Source organism: Oncorhynchus clarkii, chromosome 5 (genome assembly GCF_045791955.1).
Source record: "Oncorhynchus clarkii lewisi isolate Uvic-CL-2024 chromosome 5, UVic_Ocla_1.0, whole genome shotgun sequence".
Lineage (NCBI taxonomy): Eukaryota > Metazoa > Chordata > Actinopteri > Salmoniformes > Salmonidae > Oncorhynchus > Oncorhynchus clarkii.
In genome coordinates, this window is record NC_092151.1 from 1857512 (window position 1) to 1882220 (window position 24709).

Here is a 24709-nt window from a genome sequence, read left to right on the forward strand (position 1 = left end):
TATAGACATATGAGAACTACACGTACAGACATCAGAGGACTACAAGTACAGACATATGAGAACTACACGTACAAACATCAGAGGACTACACGTACAGACATATGAGAACTACACGTACAAACATCAGAGGACTACAAGCACAGACATATGAGAACTACACGTACAAACATCAGAGGACTACACGTACAGACATATGAGAACTACACGTACAGACATCAGAGGACTACAAGTACAGACATATGAGAACTACACGTACAAACATCAGAGGACTACACGTACAGACATCAGAGGACTACACGTACAGACATCAGAGGACTACAAGTACAGACATATGAGAACTACACGTACAGACATCAGAGGACTACAAGCACAGACATATGAGAACTACACGTACAAACATCAGAGGACTACACGTACAGACATATGAGAACTACACGTACAGACATCAGAGGACTACAAGCACAGACATCAGAACTACAAACATCCGTCTCTGTATTATTATTTATTTGGACAATGTACAACAGGAACATACAGTACCAGTCAACAGTTTGGACACACCTACTGGACACACCTACTCATTCAAGTGTGATTCCTTATTTGTTCTATTATCTACATTGTAGAATAATAGTGAAGACATCACAACTATGAATTAACACATGGAATCATTTAGTAAACAAAAAGTGTTAAACAAATCTAAATACATTTGATATTTGATATTATTTAAAGTAGCCAGCTTTTGCTTTGATGACAGCTTTGCACACTCGTGACATTCTCTCAACCAGCTTCATGAGGTCGTCACCTGGAATGCATTTCAATTAACAGGTGTGCCTTGTTAACATTTATTTTGTAGAATTCTGTCGTCCTTAATGCGTTTGAGCCAATCAGTTGTGTTGTGATAAGGTAGGGGTGGTATACAGAAGATAGCCATATTTGGTAAAAGATCAAGTCCATATTATGGCAAGATCAGCTTATATAAGCAAAGAGAAACGACAGTCCATCATTACTTTAAGACATGAAGGTCAGTAAATCCAGAACATTTCAAGAACTTTGAAAGTTTTCTCAAAAACAGTTGCAAAAACCATCAAGCGCTGTGATGAAACTGGCTCTAATGAGGACAGCAACAGGAAGGGAAGACCCAGAGTTACTTCTGCTGCAGAGGATAAGTTCATTAGATTTACCAGCCTCAGAAATGCAGCCCAAATAAATGTTCAAGTGTTCAAGTAACAGAGTTGAACATCAACATCCAACTGTTCAGAGGAGATTGCATGAATCAGGCCTTCACGGTCGAATTGCTGAAAATAAACCACTACTAAAGGACACCAATAAGAAGAAGAGACTTGCTTGGGCCAAGAAATACAAGCAATGGACATTAGACCGGTGGAAATCTGTCCTTTTGTCCGATGAGTCCAAATGTGAGATTTTTGGTTCCAACCTCCCTGTCTTTGTGAGATGCAGAGTAGGTGAACAGATGATCTCAGAATGTATGGTTCCCATCATGAAGCATGGAGGAGGAGGTGTGATGTTGTGTGGGTGCTTTGCTGGGGACACTGTCAGTGATTTATTTAGGATTCAAGGCACACTTAACCAACATGGCTACCAAAGCATTCTGCAGCGATACGCCATCACATCTGGTTTGCGCTTAGTGGGGCTATCATTTGTTTTTCAACAGGACAATGACCCAAAACACACCTCCAGGCTGTGTAAGGGCTGTTTGACCAAGAAGGAGAGTGATGGAGCTCTGCATCAGATGACCTGGCCTCCACAATCACCTGACCGCAACCCAATTGTGGTGGTTTGGGATGAGTTGGACCACAGAGTGGAGGAAAAGCAGCCAACAAGTGCTCAGCATATGTGGGAACTCCTTAAATACTGTTGGAAAAGCATTCCAGGTGAAGCTGGTTGAGAGAATGCGAAGTGTTCAAAACTGTCATCAAGGCAAAGGGTGGCTACTTTGAAGAATCTAAAATATATTTTGATTTGTTTAACTCTTTTTTGGTTACTACATAACTTCATGTGTTATTTCATAGTTTTGATGTTCTCACTATTATTCTGCAATGTAGAAAATATAATATAAAACTTGCTGACCTCTGGAAGGAAACTAACCATAGCATTGATCTTTCGGCTCCTTTGCAAACTACTGCCAAAGTCAGTGCTAGAAGTACAGACATCAGAGGATGCCTCTAACCCTGGTAATATGACTGGTAAATAGAATGAATAGAACCTCTAACCCTGGTAAATAGAATGAATAGAACCTGTAACCCTGGTAATATGACTGGTAAATAGAATGAATAGAACCTCTAACCCTGGTAAATAGAATGAATAGAACCTGTAACCCTGGTAATATGACTGGGAAATAGAATGAATAGAACCTCTAACCCTGGTAAATAGAATGAATAGAACCTGTAACCCTGGTAACATGACTGGTAAATAGAATGAATAGAACCTGTAACCCTGGTAACATGACTGGTAAATAGAATGAAAAGAACCTGTAACCCTGGTAATATGACTGGTGAATATAACCTCTAACCCTGGTAATATGACTGGGAAATAGAATGAATAGAACCTGTAACCCTGGTAACATGACTGGTAAATAGAATGAAAATAACCTGTAACCCTGGTAATATGACTGGTAAATAGAATGAATAGAACCTGTAACCCTGGTAATATGACTGGTAAATAGAATGGATAGAACCTGTAACCCTGGTAATATGACTGGTAAATAGAATGAATAGAACCTGTAACCCTGGTAATATGACTGGTAAATAGAATGAATATAACCTCTAACCCTGGTAATATGACTGGTAAATAGAATGAATAGAACCCGTAACCCTGGTAATATGACTGGTAAATAGAATGGATAGAACCTGTAACCCTGGTAATATGACTGGTAAATAGAATGAATAGAACCTGTAACCCTGGTAATATGACTGGTAAATAGAATGGATAGAACCTGTAACCCTGGTAATATGACTGTTAAATAGAATGAATAGAACCTGTAACCCTGGTAATATGACTGGTAAATAGAATGGATAGAACCTGTAACCCTGGTAATATGACTGGTAAAGAGAATGAATAGAACCTGTAACCCTGGTAACATGACTGGTAAATAGAATGAAAATAACCTGTAACCCTGGTAATATGACTGGTAAATAGAATTAATAGAACCTGTAACCCTGGATATATGACTGGTAAATAGGATGAATAGAACGTCTAACCCTGGTAATATGACTAGTAAATAGAATGAATAGAACCTCTAACCCTGGTAATATGACTGGTAAATAGAATGAATAGAACCTGTAACCCTGGTAATATGACTGGTAAATAGAATGAATAGAACCTCTAACCCTGGTAATATGACTGGTAAATAGAATGGATAGAACCTGTAACCCTTGTAATATGACTGGTAAATAGAATGAATAGAACCTGTAACCCTGGTAATATGACTGGTAAATAGAATGGATAGAACCTCTAACCCTGGTAACATGACTGGTAAATAGAATGAATAGAACCTGTAACCCTGGTAATATGACTGGTAAATAGAATGAATAGAACCTCTAACCCTGGTAATATGACTGGTAAATAGAATGAATAGAACCTCTAACCCTGGTAACATGACTGGTAAATAGAATGAATAGAACCTGTAACCCTGGTAATATGACTGGTAAATAGAATGAATAGAACCTCTAACCCTGGTAATATGACTGGTAAATAGAATGGATAGAACCTGTAACCCTGGTAATATGACTGGTAAATAGAATGAATAGAACCTCTAACCCTGGTAACATGACTGGTAAATAGAATGAATAGAACCTGTAACCCTGGTAATATGACTGGTAAATAGAATGAATAGAACCTCTAACCCTGGTAATATGACTGGTAAATAGAATGGATAGAACCTGTAACCCTGGTAATATGACTGGTAAATAGAATGAATAGAACCTGTAACCCTGGTAATATGACTGGTAAATAGAATGGATAGAACCTGTAACCCTGGTAACATGACTGGTAAGTAGAATGAAAATAACCTGTAACCCTGGTAATATGACTGGTAAATAGATTGAATAGAACCTGTAACCCTGGTAATATGACTGGTAAATAGAATGGATAGAACCTGTAACCCTGGTAATATGACTGGTAAATAGAATGAATAGAACCTGTAACCCTGGTAACATGACTGGTAAGTAGAATGAAAATAACCTGTAACCCTGGTAATATGACTGGTAAATAGAATGAAAAGAACCTGTAACCCTGGTAATATGACTGGTAAATAGAATGAATAGAACGTCTAACCCTGGTAATATGACTGGTAAATAGGATGAATAGAACGTCTAACCCTGGTAATATGACTGGTAAATAGGATGAATAGAACGTCTAACCCTGGTAATATGACTGGTAAATAGAATGAATAGAACCTCTAACCCTGGTAATATGACTAGTAAATATAATGAATAGAACCTCTAACCCTGGTAATATGACTGGTAAATAGAATGAATAGAACCTGTAACCCTGGTAACATGACTGGTAAATAGAATGAAAAGAACCTGTAACCCTGGTAATATGACTGGTAAATAGAATGGATAGAACCTGTAACCCTGGTAATATGACTGGTAAATAGAATGAATAGAACCTGTAACCCTGGTAACATGACTGGTAAGTAGAATGAAAATAACCTGTAACCCTGGTAATATGACTGGTAAATAGAATGAAAAGAACCTGTAACCCTGGTAATATGACTGGTAAATAGAATGAATAGAACGTCTAACCCTGGTAATATGACTGGTAAATAGGATGAATAGAACGTCTAACCCTGGTAATATGACTGGTAAATAGGATGAATAGAACGTCTAACCCTGGTAATATGACTGGTAAATAGAATGAATAGAACCTCTAACCCTGGTAATATGACTAGTAAATATAATGAATAGAACCTCTAACCCTGGTAATATGACTGGTAAATAGAATGAATAGAACCTGTAACCCTGGTAACATGACTGGTAAATAGAATGAAAAGAACCTGTAACCCTGGTAATATGACTGGTAAATAGAATGAATATAACCTCTAACCCTGGTAATATGACTGGTAAATAGAATGAATAGAACCTCTAACCCTGGTAATATGACTGGTAAATAGAATGAATAGAACCTGTAACCCTGGTAATATGACTGGTAAATAGAATGGATAGAACCTGTAACCCTGGTAAATAGAATGAATAGAACCTCTAACCCTGGTAATATGACTGGTAAATAGAATGAATAGAACCTCTAACCCTGGTAACATGACTGGTAAATAGAATGAATAGAACCTGTAACCCTGGTAATATGACTGGTAAATAGAATGAATAGAACCTCTAACCCTGGTAATATAACTGGTAAATAGAATGAATAGAACCTCTAACCCTGGTAAATAGAATGAATAGAACCTGTAACCCTGGTAATATGACTGGTAAATAGAATGAATAGAACCTGTAACCCTGGTAATATGACTGGTAAATAGAATGAATAGAACCTCTAACCCTGGTAATATGACTGGTAAATAGAATGAATAGAATCTGTAATCCTGGTAATATGACTGGTAAATAGAATGAATAGAACCTGTAACCCTGGTAATATGACTGGTAAATAGAATGAATAGAACCTCTAACCCTGGTAAATAGAATGAATAGAACCTCTAACCCTGGTAATATGACTGGTAATAGAATGAATAGAACCTCTAACCCTGGTAAATAGAATGAATAGAACCTCTAACCCTGGTAATATGACTGGTAAATAGAATGAATAGAACCTGTAACCCTGGTAACATGACTGGTAAATAGAATGAATATAACCTCTAACCCTGGTAATATGACTGGTAAATAGAATGAATAGAACCTCTAACCCTGGTAATATGACTGGTAAATAGAATGAATAGAACCTGTAACCCTGGTAAATAGAATGAATAGAACCTCTAACCCTGGTAATATGACTGATAAATAGAATGAATAGAACCTGTAACCCTGGTAATATGACTGGTAAATAGAATGAAAAGAACCTCTAACCCTGGTAATATGACTGGTAAATAGAATGAATAGAACCTGTAACCCTGGTAAATAGAATGAAAAGAACCTCTAACCCTGGTAAATATAATGAATAGAACCTCTAACCCTGGTAATATGACTGGTAAATAGAATGAATAGAACCTCTAACCCTGGTAAATAGAATGAAAATAACCTCTAACCCTGGTAATATGACTGGTAAATAGAATGAATAGAACCTCTAACCCTGGTAAATAGAATGAAAATAACCTCTAACCCTGGTAATATGACTGGTAAATAGAATGAATAGAACCTGTAACCCTGGTAAATAGAATGAAAATAACCTCTAACCCTGGTAATATGACTGGTAAACTCTCAGGTACACTGGCAAAGGCTGCCTTGTATTGTGATGTAATAATTTCCATGGTAATTTTATAATGTTCAATCAAATGATGTTAACTGATGTTGCTCATGTAATGGCCACCAGTCCACTTCCTGCTTTTACTTCCTACTTTGCTCTTTGTAGTGGCCACCAGTCCACCCATTATGCCATCATTGACTTGAATGGGGACGCCTGTTCTATTGATTCCGTTTCTATGGCAGCACATGTAGTGAGGAGTGGAGGAGAGTTGAGAGAAGGCCAAGATTGTGCAAAGCTGTCATCAAGGCAAAGGGTGGCTACTTTGAAGAATCTCCCATTCTAAAATAATTGTTTTATTTAAAAAAAATACTTTTTTGGTTAATAAATGATTCCATATGTGTTATTTCATTGTTTTGATGTCTTCACTATTATTCTACGATGAAGAAAATAGTAAAAAACTTTGACTGGGACTGTATCTCTCGCTCTGCCTCCTCTCCTCCCTCTCTCCCTCCTTTCAGAACCCTCTCCATTTCCAGATGCCGATGCAGAACCCGGCCCTGCCCCAGGTGGAGCTGCTCTACTCCCTGCTGGTGATCAACAGCTGGTATGACGTCAGCCTCCTGCTCTGTCAGGAGTGGAACATTTCTAGCTTCCTTGTTCGTCTCCGTAACAACACCAAGTTCCACCTGGGTTCTGTGGTCAACATCACCACCTACACTACCTCCTCTGGATCTCACCCCAACAGCTCTGTCTCCAAGGCTGACTTCCAGACCTCTCTACGGGGATACCTGGAGTCCATCAAGGAGTCAACGTCTACAGTCGTAACATTCGGCTGCGACATCCGGGACATGAAGAGGATCTTTAACGTGGTGACCAAGCTGGGCCTGATGCTGCCAGAGTACCACTGGGTGTTGGGGGACACACAGGACGTGGAGGAGCTGAGGACCGAGGGGCTGCCGGCGGGACTGCTGGCCCATGGCAGGATGGGGACTCCCTCCCTGGATCACTACGTACAGGATGGGCTGGAGCTGGTGGCCCGGGTGGTGGGGTCAGCTGCGTACCGCTCCCCTGAGCTCGCCCTCATCCCCTCCATCACCAACTGCATGGATACACAGAGTAGCCAGAACAGGAACATGACCTCAGGGAAATATCTGTCCAGGTGCAGTACTGATGCTGATTCACTTCTCAAAGAAGCATTAATAAAGAAGATTGTGGTGATTTAATCCTAGTGGTTTAGGACAAAAGCTCTGTATTGGTCAACACCTGTAAATACATAACCTAGAGGACATACTGTATGTCTCTTATAAAAATTCCACAACAACAAACTTGCCAAAACAGAGAGAGCTGAGATCCCCCTTACTGTCTCAAGTCAGGTGTGGAGCATGTCCTTAACTGACTTGCCTAAAGGTAAATCTTTTTTTTTTTTTAAATGACCACCTGATAGAGTCTGACCCCCTAATAGTGATATATATTTATTTTACCTTAATTTAACTAGGCAAGTCAGTTAAGAACAAATTCTTATTTTCAATGACAGCCTAGGAACAGTAGGTTGACTGCCTGTTCAGGGGTAGAACGACAGATTTGTACCTTGTCAGCTCAGGGATTTGAACTTGCAACCTTTCAGTTACTAGTCCAACATTCTAACCACTAGGCTACCCTGCCACCCCATCTATCAGACATACACAGTCTGACCCCCTGATAGGATATTTATAGTCTGACCCCATGATAGAGATATCTATAGTCTGACCCCATGATAGTGATATATATAGTCTGACCCCATGATAGTTATCTATAGTCTGACCCCCTGATAGGGATATCTATAGTCTGACCCCATTATAGAGATATCTATAGTCTGACACTCTGATAGAGATATCTATAGTCTGACCCCCTGATAGAGATATCTATAGTCTAACCCCCTGTTAGTTATCTATAGTCTGACCCCATGATAGAGATATCTATAGTCTGACCCCATGATACTGATATCTATAGTCTGACCCCATGATTGAGTTATCTATAGTCTGACCCCATGATGGTTCTGTTTGACCAGCAGGTCACAGATACAACCCCCTCTTTGCCTTTCCTGGCATCAGGGCTCAGGCCCTGCCAAAAGGGCACATAATGAACCAGGCTTGTGCAGCTTAGAGCTCATCTCAGTAGCTAGGTTTATTAAGACGGTGCTGTCTGCTGCAGTAGTTTAGTCACAGTGTCCTCAAGCTGCAAGTGCAGGTGTAAAGAATTATATGATTTCATTGAGATTCATGAACAGAAGACAGTCCCACATCAGATTCACCTGAGTGGTTTTCTGTTCTGGCCTTCAACCCCTGAATTCTAAGCCTCAAATGTACCCTTATCCTATAACCTCATCTGTTTCTCTGCCCTCCCCCTGCAGGTTTCTGTCCAACACGTCGTTTGAAGGTCTGAGTGGTTTCATCTCGTCCCAGGAGGAGACAGTGATCTCCTCTGAGAGCCATCACTTTATTTGGTCCCTGCAACACGACCCCATAGGGAAGCCCATGTGGACCAGACTGGGCCGATGGAAGCATGACAGGGTGCTACTGGACTACACTGCCTGGACCAACAAACAGGTGAGAGGGAGGAGGAGAGAGAGATGAGGGAGGGGGAGGGGCTCAGAGAAACAGATATGTTCCAACTTCCCCCTGGTCCCCCCTTACTAATAGATATGTTACAACTTCCCCCTGGTCTCCCCTTACTAATAGATATGTTACAACTTCCCCTGGTCTCCCCTTACTAATAGATATGTTACAACTTCCCCCTGGTCTCCCCTTACTAATAGATATGTTACAACTTCCCCCTGGTCTCCCCTTACTAATAGATATGTTACAACTTCCCCCTGGTCTCCCCTTACTAATAGATATGTTACAACTTCCCCCTGGTCTCCCCTTACTAATAGATATGTTACAACTTCCCACTGGTCTCCCCTATGTTACAACTTCCCCCTGGTCTCCCCTTACTAATAGATATGTTACAACTTCCCCCTGGTCTCCCCTTACTAATATATATGTTACAACTTCCCCTGGTCTCCCCTTACTAATAGATATGTTACAACTTCCCCTGGTCTCCCCTTACTAATAGATATGTTACAACTTCCCCCTGGTCTCCCCTTACTAATAGATATGTTACAACTTCCCCCCTGGTCTCTCCTTACTAATAGATATGTTACAACTTCCCCTGGTCTCCCCTTACTAATAGATATGTTACAACTCCCCCCTGGTCTCCCCTTACTAATAGATATGTTACAACTTCCCCTGGTCTCCCCTTACTAATATATATGTTACAACTTCCCCCTGGTCTCCCCTTACTAATATATATGTTACAACTTCCCCTGGTCTCCCCTTACTAATAGATATGTTACAACTTCCCCCTGGTCTCCCCTTACTAATAGATATGTTACAACTTCCCCCTGGTCTCTCCATACTAATATATATGTTACAACTTCCCCTGGTCTCCCCTTACTAATAGATATGTTACAACTTCCCCCTGGTCTCCCCTTACTAATAGATATGTTACAACTTCCCCCTGGTCTCCCCTTACTAATAGATATGTTACAACTTCCCCCTGGTCTCCCCTTACTAATAGATATGTTACAACTTCCCCCTGGTCTCCCCTTACTAATAGATATGTTACAACTTCCCCCTGGTCTCCCCTTACTAATAGATATGTTACAACTTCCCCTGGTCTCCCCTTACTAATAGATATGTTACAACTTCCCCTGGTCTCCCCTTACTATTAGATATGTTACAACTTCCTCTGGTCTCCCCTTACTAATATATATGTTACAACTTCCCCCTGGTCTCCCCTTACTAATAGATATGTTACAACTTCCTCTGGTCTCCCCTTACTAATAGATATCTTACAACTTCCCCCTGGTCTCCCCTTACTAATAGATATGTTACACCTTCCCCTGGTCTCCCCTCTCTAATAGATATGATACAACTTCCCCTGGTCTCCCCTATGTTACAACTTCCCCTGGTCTCCCCTATGTTACAACTTCCCCTGTTCTCCCCTATGTTACAACTTCCCCTGGTCTCCCCTATGTTACAACTTCCCCTGGTCTCCCCTTACTAATAGATATGTTACAACTTCCCCCTGGTCTCTCCATACTAATAGATATGTTACAACTTCCCCCTGGTCTCCCCTTACTAATAGATATGTTACAATTTCCCCTGGTCTCCCCTTACTAATAGATATGTTACAACTTCCCCTGGTCTCCCCTATGTTACAACTTCCCCCTGGTCTCCCCTTACTAATAGATATGTTACAACTTCCCCTGGTCTCCCCTTACTAATAGATATGTTACAACTTCCCCCTGGTCTCCCCTTACTAATAGATATGTTACAACTTCCCCCTGGTCTCCCCTATGTTACAACTTCCCCTGGTCTCCCCTTACTAATAGATATGTTACAACTTCCCCCTGGTCTCCCCTTACTAATAGATATGTTACAACTTCCCCCTGGTCCCCCCTTACTAATAATAGGCACTCAACTTATAAACAATTCCCCCACACTTCCCTACCAGTGAATCAAAGACATTCTCCCTCTTCCCTACCAGCGAATCAAGGACATTCTCCTTCTTCCCTACCAGCGAATCAAGGACATTCCCTCCCTCTTTCCTACCAGCGAATTAAGGACATTCTCCTTCTTCCCTACCATCAAATCAAGGACATTCCCTCCCTCTTCCCTACCATCAAATCAAGTACATTCTCCCTGTGCCCTACCAGCTCATCAAGGACATTCTCCCTGTTTCCTACCAGCTCATCAAGTACATTCTCCCTGTGCCCTACCAGCTCATCAAGGACATTCTCCCTGTTTCCTACCAGCTCATCAATGACATTCTCCCTGTGCCCTACCAGCTCATCAAGGACATTCTCCCTCTTCCCTACCAGCGAATCAGGGATATTCTGATAAGCGTGACAACGTTTGATAATGTAATGTTACAAGTAAAGTAGGAAGACCAGGTTTTAAAAGGCAACAGGATAGTCATGTGACATGAAGGAGGTGTTTCCATGTGGTCTGGAGAAGCGGTTTAATGCTCTGACTGAATGGAAGCTGATAATTATTAGTTTTTTACTCTGCTGGTCTCAGTAGGTCCCAGGAAGAAATGACGAGTGCTCGCTTTCCGAGACCGAGTACCAATGTATCCGACACCGAGACAAGACCAAGACACTCAATATGTTGACTCCAGTACTACAACCCTAGCTCATGGACTATGCTGCCTGGACTAGAACATTATAGCCTGGGTACCATACCTGTTTGTGCTATTATTCCTCTCCTTGCCACCTCTTGTCAGATGCCAAACATGTAAATGCTGGCACTGCTACGGTTAACCTCTCTTTTCCACCTTCCTCATGTTTTTTTTCTTTCTCTCTCTTTCCTTCCTTCTCCCTCTCTCCTTCTACCCCTCCCTGATGGACTATGTTGCCTGGTCTAACAAACAGGCATCCTATCAGGGCGGGGACTGGAGGTACCTGTCGCGGCTCCATCTGCGGGTGGTCACCCTGGTGGAGCACCCCTTCGTCTTCACCCGGGAGGTGGATGAGGACGGTCTCTGTCCCGCTGGTCAGCTCTGCCTGAACCCCCTCACCAACAACACAGCCCTGCTCCAGTCTCTCTTCCTCCAGATGCGGGGGCCTAACGACAGCATTCCCATGGAGTATAAGAAGTGTTGCTACGGCTACTGCGTCGATCTACTGGAGAAACTGGCGGAGGACATGGGGTTTGACTTCGACCTGTATATTGTAGGCGACGGCAAGTACGGTGGGTTTAAGAGCGGACGCTGGACAGGGCTGGTGGGGGATCTTCTCAGCGGAGCGGCCCACCTGGCCGTCACATCTTTCAGTATCAACTCGGCCCGGAGCAGGGTTATAGACTTCACCTCCCCGTTCTTCTCCACCTCTCTGGGCATCCTGGTACGGACCCGGGATACGGCCGCGCCCATCGGGGCATTCATGTGGCCCCTCCACTGGTCCATGTGGCTGGGGATATTCGTCTCGCTACACGTTACTGCCGTGTTCCTGACCATCTACGAGTGGAACAGCCCGTTTGGGATGACGCCGCGAGGCAGGAACAGAGATAAGGTGTTCTCCTTCTCCTCGGCTCTGAATGTCTGCTATGCCATCCTGTTTGGCCGTACAGCTGCCATTAAACCTCCTAAGTGCTGGACGGGGCGGTTCCTCATGAATCTCTGGGCTATCTTCTGCCTGTTCTGTCTGTCCACCTACACAGCCAATCTGGCCGCCGTCATGGTGGGGGAGAAAACATTCCAGCAACTCTCAGGAATACACGATCCAAAGGTAGGAAAACTCAGCTGTATTAACTCCTGTCCAGTACTACAACACGTGCATAAATAGTGCACCGTAGGGTGTTGTGGGGCTGAGGCCTGAAGCTGGGAAGAGTGGCCTGGAGAGGGTCTGGGGAGAGGGTCTGGGGTAAGGGGGCTAGGGGGAGGAGCCTGGGGAGAGGGGGCTGGGGAGAGGGAGAGAGGCAGAGGGGCTAGAGAGTGGGGTTGGGGAGAGGGGCTGGGGTAAGGGGGGCTATGGAGAGGGAGAGGGGCTAGGGAGTGTGGCTAGGATATGGGGAGAGGGGCCTGTTTTAGAAGGGTTAAGGAGAGGGAGAGGGACTGAGGAGAGGGGCTGGGAAGAGGGGCCTGGGAGAGGGCCTGAGGATAGGGTATGGGGAGAGGGACAGGGGCCTGGGAGAGGGCCCTGGGAGAGGGGCCTGGGAGAGGGGCCTGGGGAGAGGGCCCTGGGATAGGGGCTGGGGTATGGGGAGAGGGAAAGGGACTGGGAGAGAGTCCTGGGGAGAGGGGTTAGGGAGAGGGGAGAGGGCCCTGGGAGAGGGGTTAGGGAGAGGGGAGAGGGCCCTGGGAGAGTGGCTGGGGTATGGGGAGAGGGAAAGAGACTGGGAGAGAGTCCTGGGGAGAGGGGTTAGGGAGAGGGCCCTGGGAGAGTGGCTGGTGTATGGGGCTGGATGAGGCATAAGGTTCAGGAGGTTATGGATTTTACAATGGAGAGGAGTTGAAGTGAAAAGGGTATTTTTGAAAAGAGTCCAGTAGATATATGAGGGTTGCAGTGTTGTGGAGAGTTCCAGTTTAAAGTGCAGTATCATCACAATTAATCAGTGGTCTGTCTGGGACAGTCCGACTGGTCTAAGCAACTGCCTCCGGAATAGGTCATATAATGTATCAGTGTGAATGTGGGATCAAATCCATCCCACTGCTATTCTAGATCACCCTCTCATCCTATCTTTCCTGTCAGTCTTTCACTGTGCTGTCTAAACAATACATGCAAAATGGTTGGACAGCCCAACTCCTTTAAAAAAAAATAATAATAACAATCACAGTTTAAAGGTAACAGGAGCTAAGAGAGCTCTGTAACAGGTAAGCTGTGATGAGGAGGTAATAGACCACAGTTACAGGAGGTTACAGACCACAGTTACAGGAGGTTACAGACCACAGTTACAGGAGGTTACAGACCACAGTTACAGGAGGTTACAGACCACAGTTACAGGAGGTTACAGACTACAGTTACAGGAGGTAATAGACTACTCTAACAGTTACAGGAGGTACAATACCACTCTAACAGTTACAGGAGGTACTAGACCACTCTAACAGTTACAGGAGGTACTAGACCACTTTAACAGTTACAGGAGGCACTAGACCACACTAACAGTTACAGGAAGTAATAGACCACACTAACAGTTACAGGAGGTACTAGACCACAGTAACAGTTACAGGCGTTACTAGACCACAGTAACAGTTACAGGAGGTGCTAGACCACACTAACAGTTACAGGAGGTATTAGACCACACTAACAGTTACAGGAACTACTATACCACTAACAGTTACAGGAGTTACTAGACCCACTAACAGTTACAGGAGGTAATAGACCACACTAACAGTTACAGGAGGTTCTAGACCACACTAACAGTTACAGGAGGTACTAGACCACAGTAACAGTTACAGGAGGTTCTAGACCACACTAACAGTTACAGGAGGTTCTAGACCACACTAACAGTTACAGGAGGTACTAGACCACACTAACAGTTACAGGAGGTACTAGACCACACTAACAGTTACAGGAGGTACTAGACCACTAACAGTTACAGGGGGTGATAGACCACACTAACAGTTACAGGAGGTACTAGACCACACTAACAGTTACAGGAGGTACTAGACCACTAACAGTTACAGGAGTTACTAGACCACACTAACAGTTACAGGGGGTGATAGACCACACTAACAGTTACAGGAGGTACTAGACCACACTAACAGTTACAGGGGGTGATAGACCACACTAACAGTTACAGGAGGTACTAGACCACACTAACAGTTACAGGGGGTGATAGACCACGCTAACAGTTACAGGAGGTACTAGACCACTAACAGTTACAGGGGGTGATAGACCACTAACAGTTACAGGAGGTACTAGACCACTAACAGTTACAGGGGGTGATAGACCACTAACAGTTACAGGGGGTGATAGACCACACTAACAGTTACAGGAGGTACTAGACCACTAACAGTTACAGGGGGTGATAGACCACTAACAGTTACAGGAGGTACTAGACCACTAACAGTTACAGGGGGTGATAGACCACTAACAGTTACAGGGGGTGATAGACCACACTAACAGTTACAGGAGGTACTAGACCACTAACAGTTACAGGGGGTGATAGACCACTAACAGTTACAGGAGGTACTAGACCACTAACAGTTACAGGGGGTGATAGACCACTAACAGTTACAGGGGGTGATAGACCACACTAACAGTTACAGGAGGTACTAGACCACTAACAGTTACAGGGGGTGATAGACCACTAACAGTTACAGGGGGTGATAGACCACACTAACAGTTACAGGAGGTACTAGACCACACTAACAGTTACAGGAGGTACTAGACCACTAACAGTTACAGGAGTTACTAGACCACACTAACAGTTACAGGGGGTGATAGACCACACTAACAGTTACAGGAGGTACTAGACCACACTAACAGCTACAGGGGGTGATAGACCACACTAACAGTTACAGGAGGTACTAGACCACACTAACAGTTACAGGGGGTGATAGACCACGCTAACAGTTACAGGAGGTACTAGACCACTAACAGTTACAGGGGGTGATAGACCACTAACAGTTACAGGGGGTGATAGACCACTAACAGTTACAGGAGGTACTAGACCACTAACAGTTGCAGGGGGTGATAGACCACTAACAGTTACAGGGGGTGATAGACCACTAACAGTTACAGGAGGTACTAGACCACTAACAGTTACAGGGGGTGATAGACCACTAACAGTTACAGGGGGTGATAGACCACACTAACAGTTACAGGAGGTACTAGACCACTAACAGTTACAGGGGGTGATAGACCACTAACAGTTACAGGAGGTACTAGACCACTAACAGTTACAGGGGGTGATAGACCACTAACAGTTACAGGGGGTGATAGACCACACTAACAGTTACAGGAGGTACTAGACCACTAACAGTTACAGGGGGTGATAGACCACTGTAACAGTTCCTTGTTTTCTGTTCTTCCAGCTTCATCACCCATCACAGGGGTTCCGCTTCGCCACGGTTCGGGAGAGCAGTGCCGAGGATTACCTGAAGAAAAGCTTTCCAGAGATGCACGAATACATGAGACGGTACAACGTACCAGCAACCCCAGATGGAATAGAACATCTGAAGTGAGTCATGACTATACAGTACTGACTCATCACAGCTTTAACATGGGTACCAACATGATACAATACTGACTCATCACAGCTTTAACATGGGTACCAATACAGGCTTTATACAGGGAGACTTCATAACAGTTCTGAATATGTCCCACTCATAATACTCTGCCACATAGGGCTAGATTTAACACGTTTAGTTCTGCAGTAAAACACCATAATACTCTAGATGTAACACGTTTAGTTCTGCAGTAAAACACCATAATACTCTAGATTTAACACGTTTAGTTCTGCAGTAAAACACCATAATACTCTAGATTTAACAGGTTTAGTTCTGCAGTAAAACACCATAATACTCTAGATTTAACAGGTTTAGTACTGCAGTAAAACACCATAATACTCTAGATTTAACACGTTTAGTTCTGCAGTAAAACACCATAATACTCTAGATTTAACAGGTTTAGTTCTGCAGTAAAACACCATAATACTCTAGATTTAACACGTTTAGTTCTGCAGTAAAACACCATAATACTCTAGATTTAACACGTTTAGTTCTGCAGTAAAACACCATAATACTCTAGATGTAACACGTTTAGTACTGCAAAAAAACGATAACTTAATACATATGGAATCATGTAGTAACCAAAAAAGTGTTAAACAAATCAAAATACACAGCTGGTTGTTGAGAATGCCAAGATTGTGCAAAGCTGTAATCAAGGCGAACACTTGGCTACTTTGAAGAATCTAAAATCTATTTTGATTTGTTTAACACTATTTTTTGGTTACTACATGATTCCATATGTGTTATTTCATAGTTTTGATGTCGTCACTATTATTCTACAATGTAGAAAATAGTAAAAATAAAGAAAAACCCTTGAATGAGTAGGTGTCCAAACTTTTGACTGGTAATGTACGTACCTTTCTCTCTGTGTGAGGGAGGTGAGGAGATGACTGAAGACTTGCACCTGCTCGCCACTGATCAGATCCTTCTGGAACGTATTCTGATAAGGACGTGCATACCGTATCGGCTTGCCTGAGTTTCTTTCAGAGGCAGAGATAGCCCTCCCACATCTTTACTATAGCCAACAATATATATTAGTATGCACTGTATGAAAAAGGGTTTAACATGTGGACGCCTGGAAGTTATTAAAAAATAGAATTGAAAAATAGCTAACGGCAGGCAGCCTAACGATTAAGAGCGTTGGGCCAGTTACCAAAAGGTAAAAGTCTGTCTGTGCCCTTGAGCAAGGCACTTCACCCTAATTGCTCCAATAAGTCACTTTGGATACGTGTCTGCTAAATGGCAACAATGTAAAATGTTGCATGTCTAACATCAGTAAGACTCAATCATGGACACTCTTACTGATAGTTGTGTCTGCTTTGTGTGATGTATTGTTGTGGCTGCTTTGTGTGATGTATTGTTGTGGCTGCTTTGTGTGATGTATTGTTGTCTCTACCTTCTGTCCCTTTGTGCTGTTTGTGCCTATAATCTTTGTACCCTGTTTTGTGTTGCTATCATGTTGTGTTGTCATGTTGTGTTGCTACCATGCTGTGTTGTCATGTTGTATTGCTACCATGCTTTGTTGTCATGTTGTGCTGCTACCATGCTGTGTTGTCATGTTGTGCTGCTACCATGCTGTGTTGTCGTGTTGTTTTTCTACCATGCTGTGTTGTCGTGTTGTTTTTCTACCATGCTGTGTTGTCCTGTTGTGTTGCTACCATGCTGTGTTGTCATGTTGTGTTGCTACCATGCTGTGTTGTTGTGTTGCTACCATGCTGTGTTGTTGTGTTGCTACCATGCTGTGTTGTTGTGTTGCTACCATGCTGTGTTGTCATGTGTTGTTGCCATGCTGTGTTGTCATGTAAATGTTGTTGCTATGCTGTGTTGTTGTGTTGCTGCCATGCTGTGTTGTTGTGTTGCTGCCATGCTGTGTTGTCATGTGTTGCTGCCATGCTGTGTTGTCATGTTTTGTTGCTGCCATGCTGTGTTGTTGTGTTGCTGCCATGCTGTGTTGTCATGTGTTGTTGCCATGGTGTGTTCTTGTGTTGCTGCCATGCTGTGTTGCGTTGCTGCCATGCTGTGTTGTTGTGTTGCTGCCATGCTGTGTTGTTGTGTTGCTGTCATGCTGTGTTGTTGTGTTGCTGCCATGCTGTGTTTTGTGTTGCTGCCATGCTGTGTTGTTGCGTTGCTGCCATGCTGTGTTGTCATGTGTTGTTGCCATGGTGTGTTGCTGCCATGCTGTGTTGTTGTGTTGCTGCCATGCTGTGTTGTTGTGTTGCTGCCATGCTGTGTTGTTGCGTTGCTGCCATGCTGTGTTGTCATGTGTTGTTGCCATGGTGTGTTGTCATGTGTTGTTGCCATGGTGTGTTGTTGTGTTGCTGCCATGCTGTGTTGCGTTGCTGCCATGCTGTGTTGTTGTGTTGCTGCCATGCTGTGTTGTTGTGTTGCTGCCATGCTGTGTTTTGTGTTGCTGCCATGCTGTGTTGTTGCGTTGCTGCCATGCTGTGTTGTCATGTGTTGTTGCCATGTTGTGTTGCTGCCATGCTGTGTTGTTGTGTTGTGTTGCTGCCATGCTGTGTTGTCATGTTGTGTTGCTGCCATGCTGTGTTGTCATGTTTTGTTGCTGCCATGCTGTGTTGTCATGTTTTGTTGCTGCCATGCTGTGTTGTCATGTTGTGTTGCTGCCATGCTGTGTTGTCATGTTTTGTTGCTGCCATGCTGTGTTGTCATGTTTTGTTGCTGCCATGCTGTGTTGTCATGTTGTGTTGCTGCCATGCTGTGTTGTCATGTTTTGTTGCTGCCATGCTGTGTTGTCATGTTTTGTTGCTGCCATGCTGTGTTGTCATGTGTTGCTGCCATGCTGTGTTGTCATGTTTTGTTGCTGCCATGCTGTGTTGTCATGTTTTGTTGCTGCCATGCTGTGTTGTTGTGTTGCTGCCATGCTGTGTTGTCATGTTTTGTTGCTGCCATGCTGTGTTGTTGTCTTAGATCTGTTTTCATGTAGTGGTTTCTCTCTTGTCGTGATGTGTGTATTCAGTAGCAAATTGTGTGTCTTTTCAGGCATGATCCACAGCAACTGGATGCTTTCATCATGGACAAGGCCTTACTAGACCACGAGGTGTCTATAGATGCAGAATGCAAGACACTCACCGTGGGGAAACCATTTGCAATTGAAGGCAAGTAGATTGACATGAAATAAGGTGTTAATTCTGTATCCATAATGAAGAGGAACAATACAGGTATGCCCTCTGTCCCCTCTCATTTTTGTGCTAACTACAGAACCACTGGTAGAAAGGATAAGACAAGACATTATAATATAGAACCACTGGTAGAAAGGATAAGACAAGACATTATAATATAGAACTACTAGTAGAAAGGATAAGACAAGACATTATAATATAGAACCACTGGTAGAAAGGATAAGACAATACATTACAATATAGAACTACTAGTAGAAAGGATAAGACAAGACATTATAATGTAGAACCACTGGTAGAAAGGATAAGACAAGACATTATAATATAGAACCACTAGTAGAAAGGATAAGACAATACATTACAATATAGAACTACTAGTAGAAAGGATAATACAAGACATTATAATATAGAACCACTGGTAGAAAGGATAAGACAAGACATTATAATATAGAACCACTGGTAGAAAGGATAAGACAAGACATTATAATATAGAACCACTGGTAGAAAGGATAAGACAAGACATTATAATATAGAACCACTGGTAGAAAGGATAAGACAAGACATTATAATATAGAACCACTGGTAGAAAGGATAAGACAAGACATTATAATATAGAACCACTGGTAGAAAGGATAAGACAAGACATTATAATATAGAACCACTGGTAGAAAGGATAAGACAAGACATTATAATATAGAACCACTGGTAGAAAGGATAAGACAAGACATTATAATATAGAACCACTGGTAGAAAGGATAAGACAAGACATTATAATATAGAACCACTGGTAGAAAGGATAAGACAAGACATTATAATATAGAACCACTGGTAGAAAGGATAAGACAAGACATTATAATATAGAACCACTGGTAGAAAGGATAAGACAAGACATTATAATATAGAACCACTGGTAGAAAGGATAAGACAAGACATTATAATATAGAACCACTGGTAGAAAGGATAAGACAAGACATTATAATATAGAACCACTGGTAGAAAGGATAAGACAAGACATTATAATATAGAACCACTGGTAGAAAGGATAAGACAATACATTATAATATAGAACCACTGGTAGAAAGGATAAGACAAGACATTATAATATAGAACCACTGGTAGAAAGGATAAGACAAGACATTATAATATAGAACCACTGGTAGAAAGGATAAGACAAGACATTATAATATAGAACCACTGGTAGAAAGGATAAGACAAGACATTATAATATAGAACCACTGGTAGAAAGGATAAGACAAGACATTATAATATAGAACCACTGGTAGAAAGGATAAGACAAGACATTATAATATAATATAGAAACACTGGTAGAAAGGATAAGATAAGACATTATAATATAGATCCACTGGTAGAAAGGATAAGACAAGACATTATAATATAATATAGAACCACTGGTAGAAAGGATAAGACAAGACATTATAATATAATATAGAACCACTGGTAGAAAGGATAAGATAAGACATTATAATATAGAACCACTGGTAGAAAGGATAAGATAAGACATTATAATATAGATCCACTGGTAGAAAGGATAAGATAAGACATTATAATATAGATCCACTGGTAGAAAGGATAAGACAAGACATTATAATATAATATAGAACCACTGGTAGAAAGGATAAGACAAGACATTATAATATAATATAGAACCACTGGTAGAAAGGTTAAGACAAGACATTATAATGTAGATCCACTGGAGAAAGGATAAGACAAGACATTATAATATAGAACCACTGGTAGAAAGGATAAGACAATACATTATAATATAGAACCACTGGTAGAAAGGATAAGACAATACATTATAATATAGAACCACTTGTAGAAAGGATAAGACAAGACATTATAATATGGAAGTCATTCTGTCTGTTCCCAGGTTACGGCATCGGCCTGCTGTGTTTTTCTGTCTGTTCCCAGGTTACGGCATCGGCCTGCTGTGTTTTCTATCTGTTCCCAGGTTACGGCATCGGCCTGCTGTGTTTTCTATCTGTTCCCAGGTAACGGCATCGGCCTGCTGTGTTTTCTGTCTGTTCCCAGGTTACGGCATCGGCCTGCTGTGTTTTCTGTCTGTTCCCAGGTTACGGCATCGGCCTGCTGTGTTTTCTGTCTGTTCCCAGGTTACGGCATCGGCCTGCTGTGTTTTCTGTCTGTTCCCAGGTTACGGCATCGGCCTGCTGTGTTTTCTAAGTCATTCTGTCTGTTCCCAGGTTACGGCATCGGCCTGCGCCAGAACTCCCACCTGACCTCTAATATCTCAGAGCTGGTGAGCCAGTACAAGTCTGACGGCTTCATAGACATGCTACATGATAAGTGGTACAAAGTGGTACCCTGTGGGAAACGGAGCTTCGCAGTCACAGAGGTAATGTAGAATATACTACTTCAATCAGTCACAGAGGTAATGTAGAACATACTACTTCAATCAGTCACGGAGGTAATGTACATCACTCTACTTCAATCAGTCACGGAGGTAATGTACATGACTCTACTTCAATCAGTCACAGAGGTAATGTATATCATACTACTTCAACCAGTCACAGAGGTAATGTATGGCATACTACTTCAACCAGTCACAGAGGTAATGTACATCATACTACTTCAACCAGTCACAGAGGTAATGTATATCATACTACTTCAATCAGTCACAGAGGTAATGTAGAACATACTACTTCAACCAGTCACAGAGGTAATGTATATCATACTACTTCAATCAGTCACAGAGGTAATGTAGAACATACTACTTCAATCAGTCACGGAGGTAATGTACATGACTCTACTTCAATCAGTCACAGAGGTAATGTATATCATACTACTTCAACCAGTCACAGAGGTAATGTACATCATACTACTTCAACCAGTCACAGAGGTAATGTATATCATACTACTTCAATCAGTCACAGAGGTAATGTAGAACATACTACTTCAATCAGTCACGGAGGTAATGTACATGACTCTACTTCAATCAGTCACAGAGGTAATGTATATCATACTACTTCAATCAGTCACGGAGGTAATGTAGAACATATTACTTCAATCAGTCACAGAGGTAATGTAGAATATACTACTTCAATCAGTCACAGAGGTAATGTATATCATACTACTTCAATCAGTCACAGAGGTAATGTATAGCATACTACTTCAATCAGTCACAGAGGTAATGTAGAACATACTACTTCAATCAGTCACAGAGGTAATGTACTGTACATCATACTACTTCAACCAGTCACAGAGGTAATGTACTGTACATCATACCTCTTCAACCTGTCACAGAGGTAATGTACTGTACATTATACTACTTCAACCAGTCACAGAGGTAATGTACTGTACATCATACCTCTTCAACCTGTCACAGAGGTAATGTACTGTACATTATACTACTTCAACCAGTCACAGAGGTAATGTACTGTACATCATACCTCTTCAACCTGTCACAGAGGTAATGTACTGTACATTATACTACTTCAATCAGTCACGGAGGTAATGTACTGTACATTATACTACTTCAACCAGTCACAGAGGTAATGTACATTATACTACTTCAATACAAATACTGATGTACTACATCACAATGCTAAATGATCTCTATTCTGTGATTTCAAAAAGTCTTAATGATGTTCATTATAAATTACAGAAGCTTGTCGCTGCAACAGAAAATAAAACTGCCCATTTGTTTTCGTCAATAATCTTCCATAAATAAGACGCTATTTGAAAAATGTGTGAAATATTTCAGTTTGATTCTTATGCAAGGGAAATGTACAAATGATGAATGTATTGATATGCTGAACTCACAGCATACAGTACAAACTGTGTTTTATATCCTGTGTGTTTGTCTCTGCTCTCTCCAGACCCTACAGATGGGCATTAAGCATTTCTCAGGCCTGTTTTTGATGCTGTGTGTCGGGTTGGGTCTGTCTCTCCTCACCACCCTGGCTGAACACATAATCTACCGCTTTGTCATACCCAGAGTCAAGGAGCCCAAGTTCAAGTACTGGCTGCATACTAGTCAGGTAACTAATTTAACTATCGCTATGTTAACCGGCTGCATACTAGTCAGGTAACTAATTTAACTATCGCTATGTTAACCGGCTGCATACTAGTCAGGTAACTAATTTAACTATCGCTATGTTAACCGGCTGCATACTAGTCAGGTAACTAACTAAACATAGTGATAGTTAACTGGCTGCATACTAGTCAGGTAACTAATTTAACTATCAGTATGTTAACCGGCTGCCTACTTGTCAGGTAACTAATTTAACTATCAGTATGTTAACTGGCTGCATACTAGTCAGGTAACTAATTTAACTATCACTATGTTAACCGGCTGCCTACTTGTCAGGTAACTAATTTAACTATCAGTATGTTAACTGGCTGCATACTAGTCAGGTAACTAATTTAACTATCACTATGTTAACCGGCTGCCTACTAGTCAGGTAACTAATTTAACTATCACTATGTTAACCGGCTGCCTACTAGTCAGGTAACTAACTAAACATAGTGATAGTTAACTGGCTGCATACTAGTCAGGTAACTAATTTAACTATCACTATGTTAACCGGCTGCCTACTAGTCAGGTAACTAACTAAACATAGTGATAGTTAACCGGCTGCATACTAGTCAGGTAACTAATTTAACTATCACTATGTTAACTGGCTGCATACTAGTCAGGTAACTAATTTAACTATCACTATGTTAACCGGCTGCCTACTAGTCAGGTAACTAACTAAACATAGTGATAGTTAACTGGCTGCATACTAGTCAGGTAACTAATTTAACTATCGCTATGTTAACCGGCTGCCTACTAGTCAGGTAACTAATTTAACTATCACTATGTTAACCGGCTGCCTACTAGTCAGGTAACTAATTTAACTATCACTATGTTAACCGGCTGCATACTAGTCAGGTAACTAATTTAACTATCACTATGTTAACTGGCTGCATACTAGTCAGGTAACTAACGCAGCGTTCTAAGGCACCGTAACAATGTTGTGTAACTTCCAGTGTTAACCGGCTGCATACTAGTCAGGTAACTAATTTAACTATCACTATGTTAACTGGCTGCATACTAGTCAGGTAACTAATTTAACTATCAGTATGTTAACTGGCTGCATACTAGTCAGGTAACTAATTTAACTATCAGTATGTTAACTGGCTGCATACTAGTCAGGTAACTAATTTAACTATCACTATGTTAACTGGCTGCATACTAGTCAGGTAACTAACTAAACATAGTGATAGTTAACTGGCTGCATACTAGTCAGGTAACTAATTTAACTATCACTATGTTAACCGGCTGCATACTAGACAGGTAACTAACGCAGCGTTCTAATGCACCGTAACAATGTTGTGTAACTTCCAGTGTGCTTTTACTGTATACCTTGAGGTTGAACCAGCTTTAAGTTACAGTTTTAACAGTGTCCAAGTAGGCTACTGTG

At 41.9% G+C, this 24709-nt stretch overlaps 1 protein-coding gene across 1 annotated transcript in view; it reads left to right on the plus strand.

The window, feature by feature from the left end:
- Positions 1-24709, plus strand: part of LOC139409620 (glutamate receptor ionotropic, NMDA 3A-like) — a 42948-nt gene that overhangs the window by 13330 nt on the left and 4909 nt on the right. Inside the window, exons 2-8 of the mRNA XM_071155041.1 lie at positions 6891-7531; positions 8762-8957; positions 11828-12682; positions 15934-16079; positions 19129-19244; positions 21488-21639; positions 23123-23284. Coding sequence (XP_071011142.1) covers positions 6891-7531; positions 8762-8957; positions 11828-12682; positions 15934-16079; positions 19129-19244; positions 21488-21639; positions 23123-23284 — 2268 coding nt within the window. The remainder of the gene's footprint in view (positions 1-6890; positions 7532-8761; positions 8958-11827; positions 12683-15933; positions 16080-19128; positions 19245-21487; positions 21640-23122; positions 23285-24709) is intronic.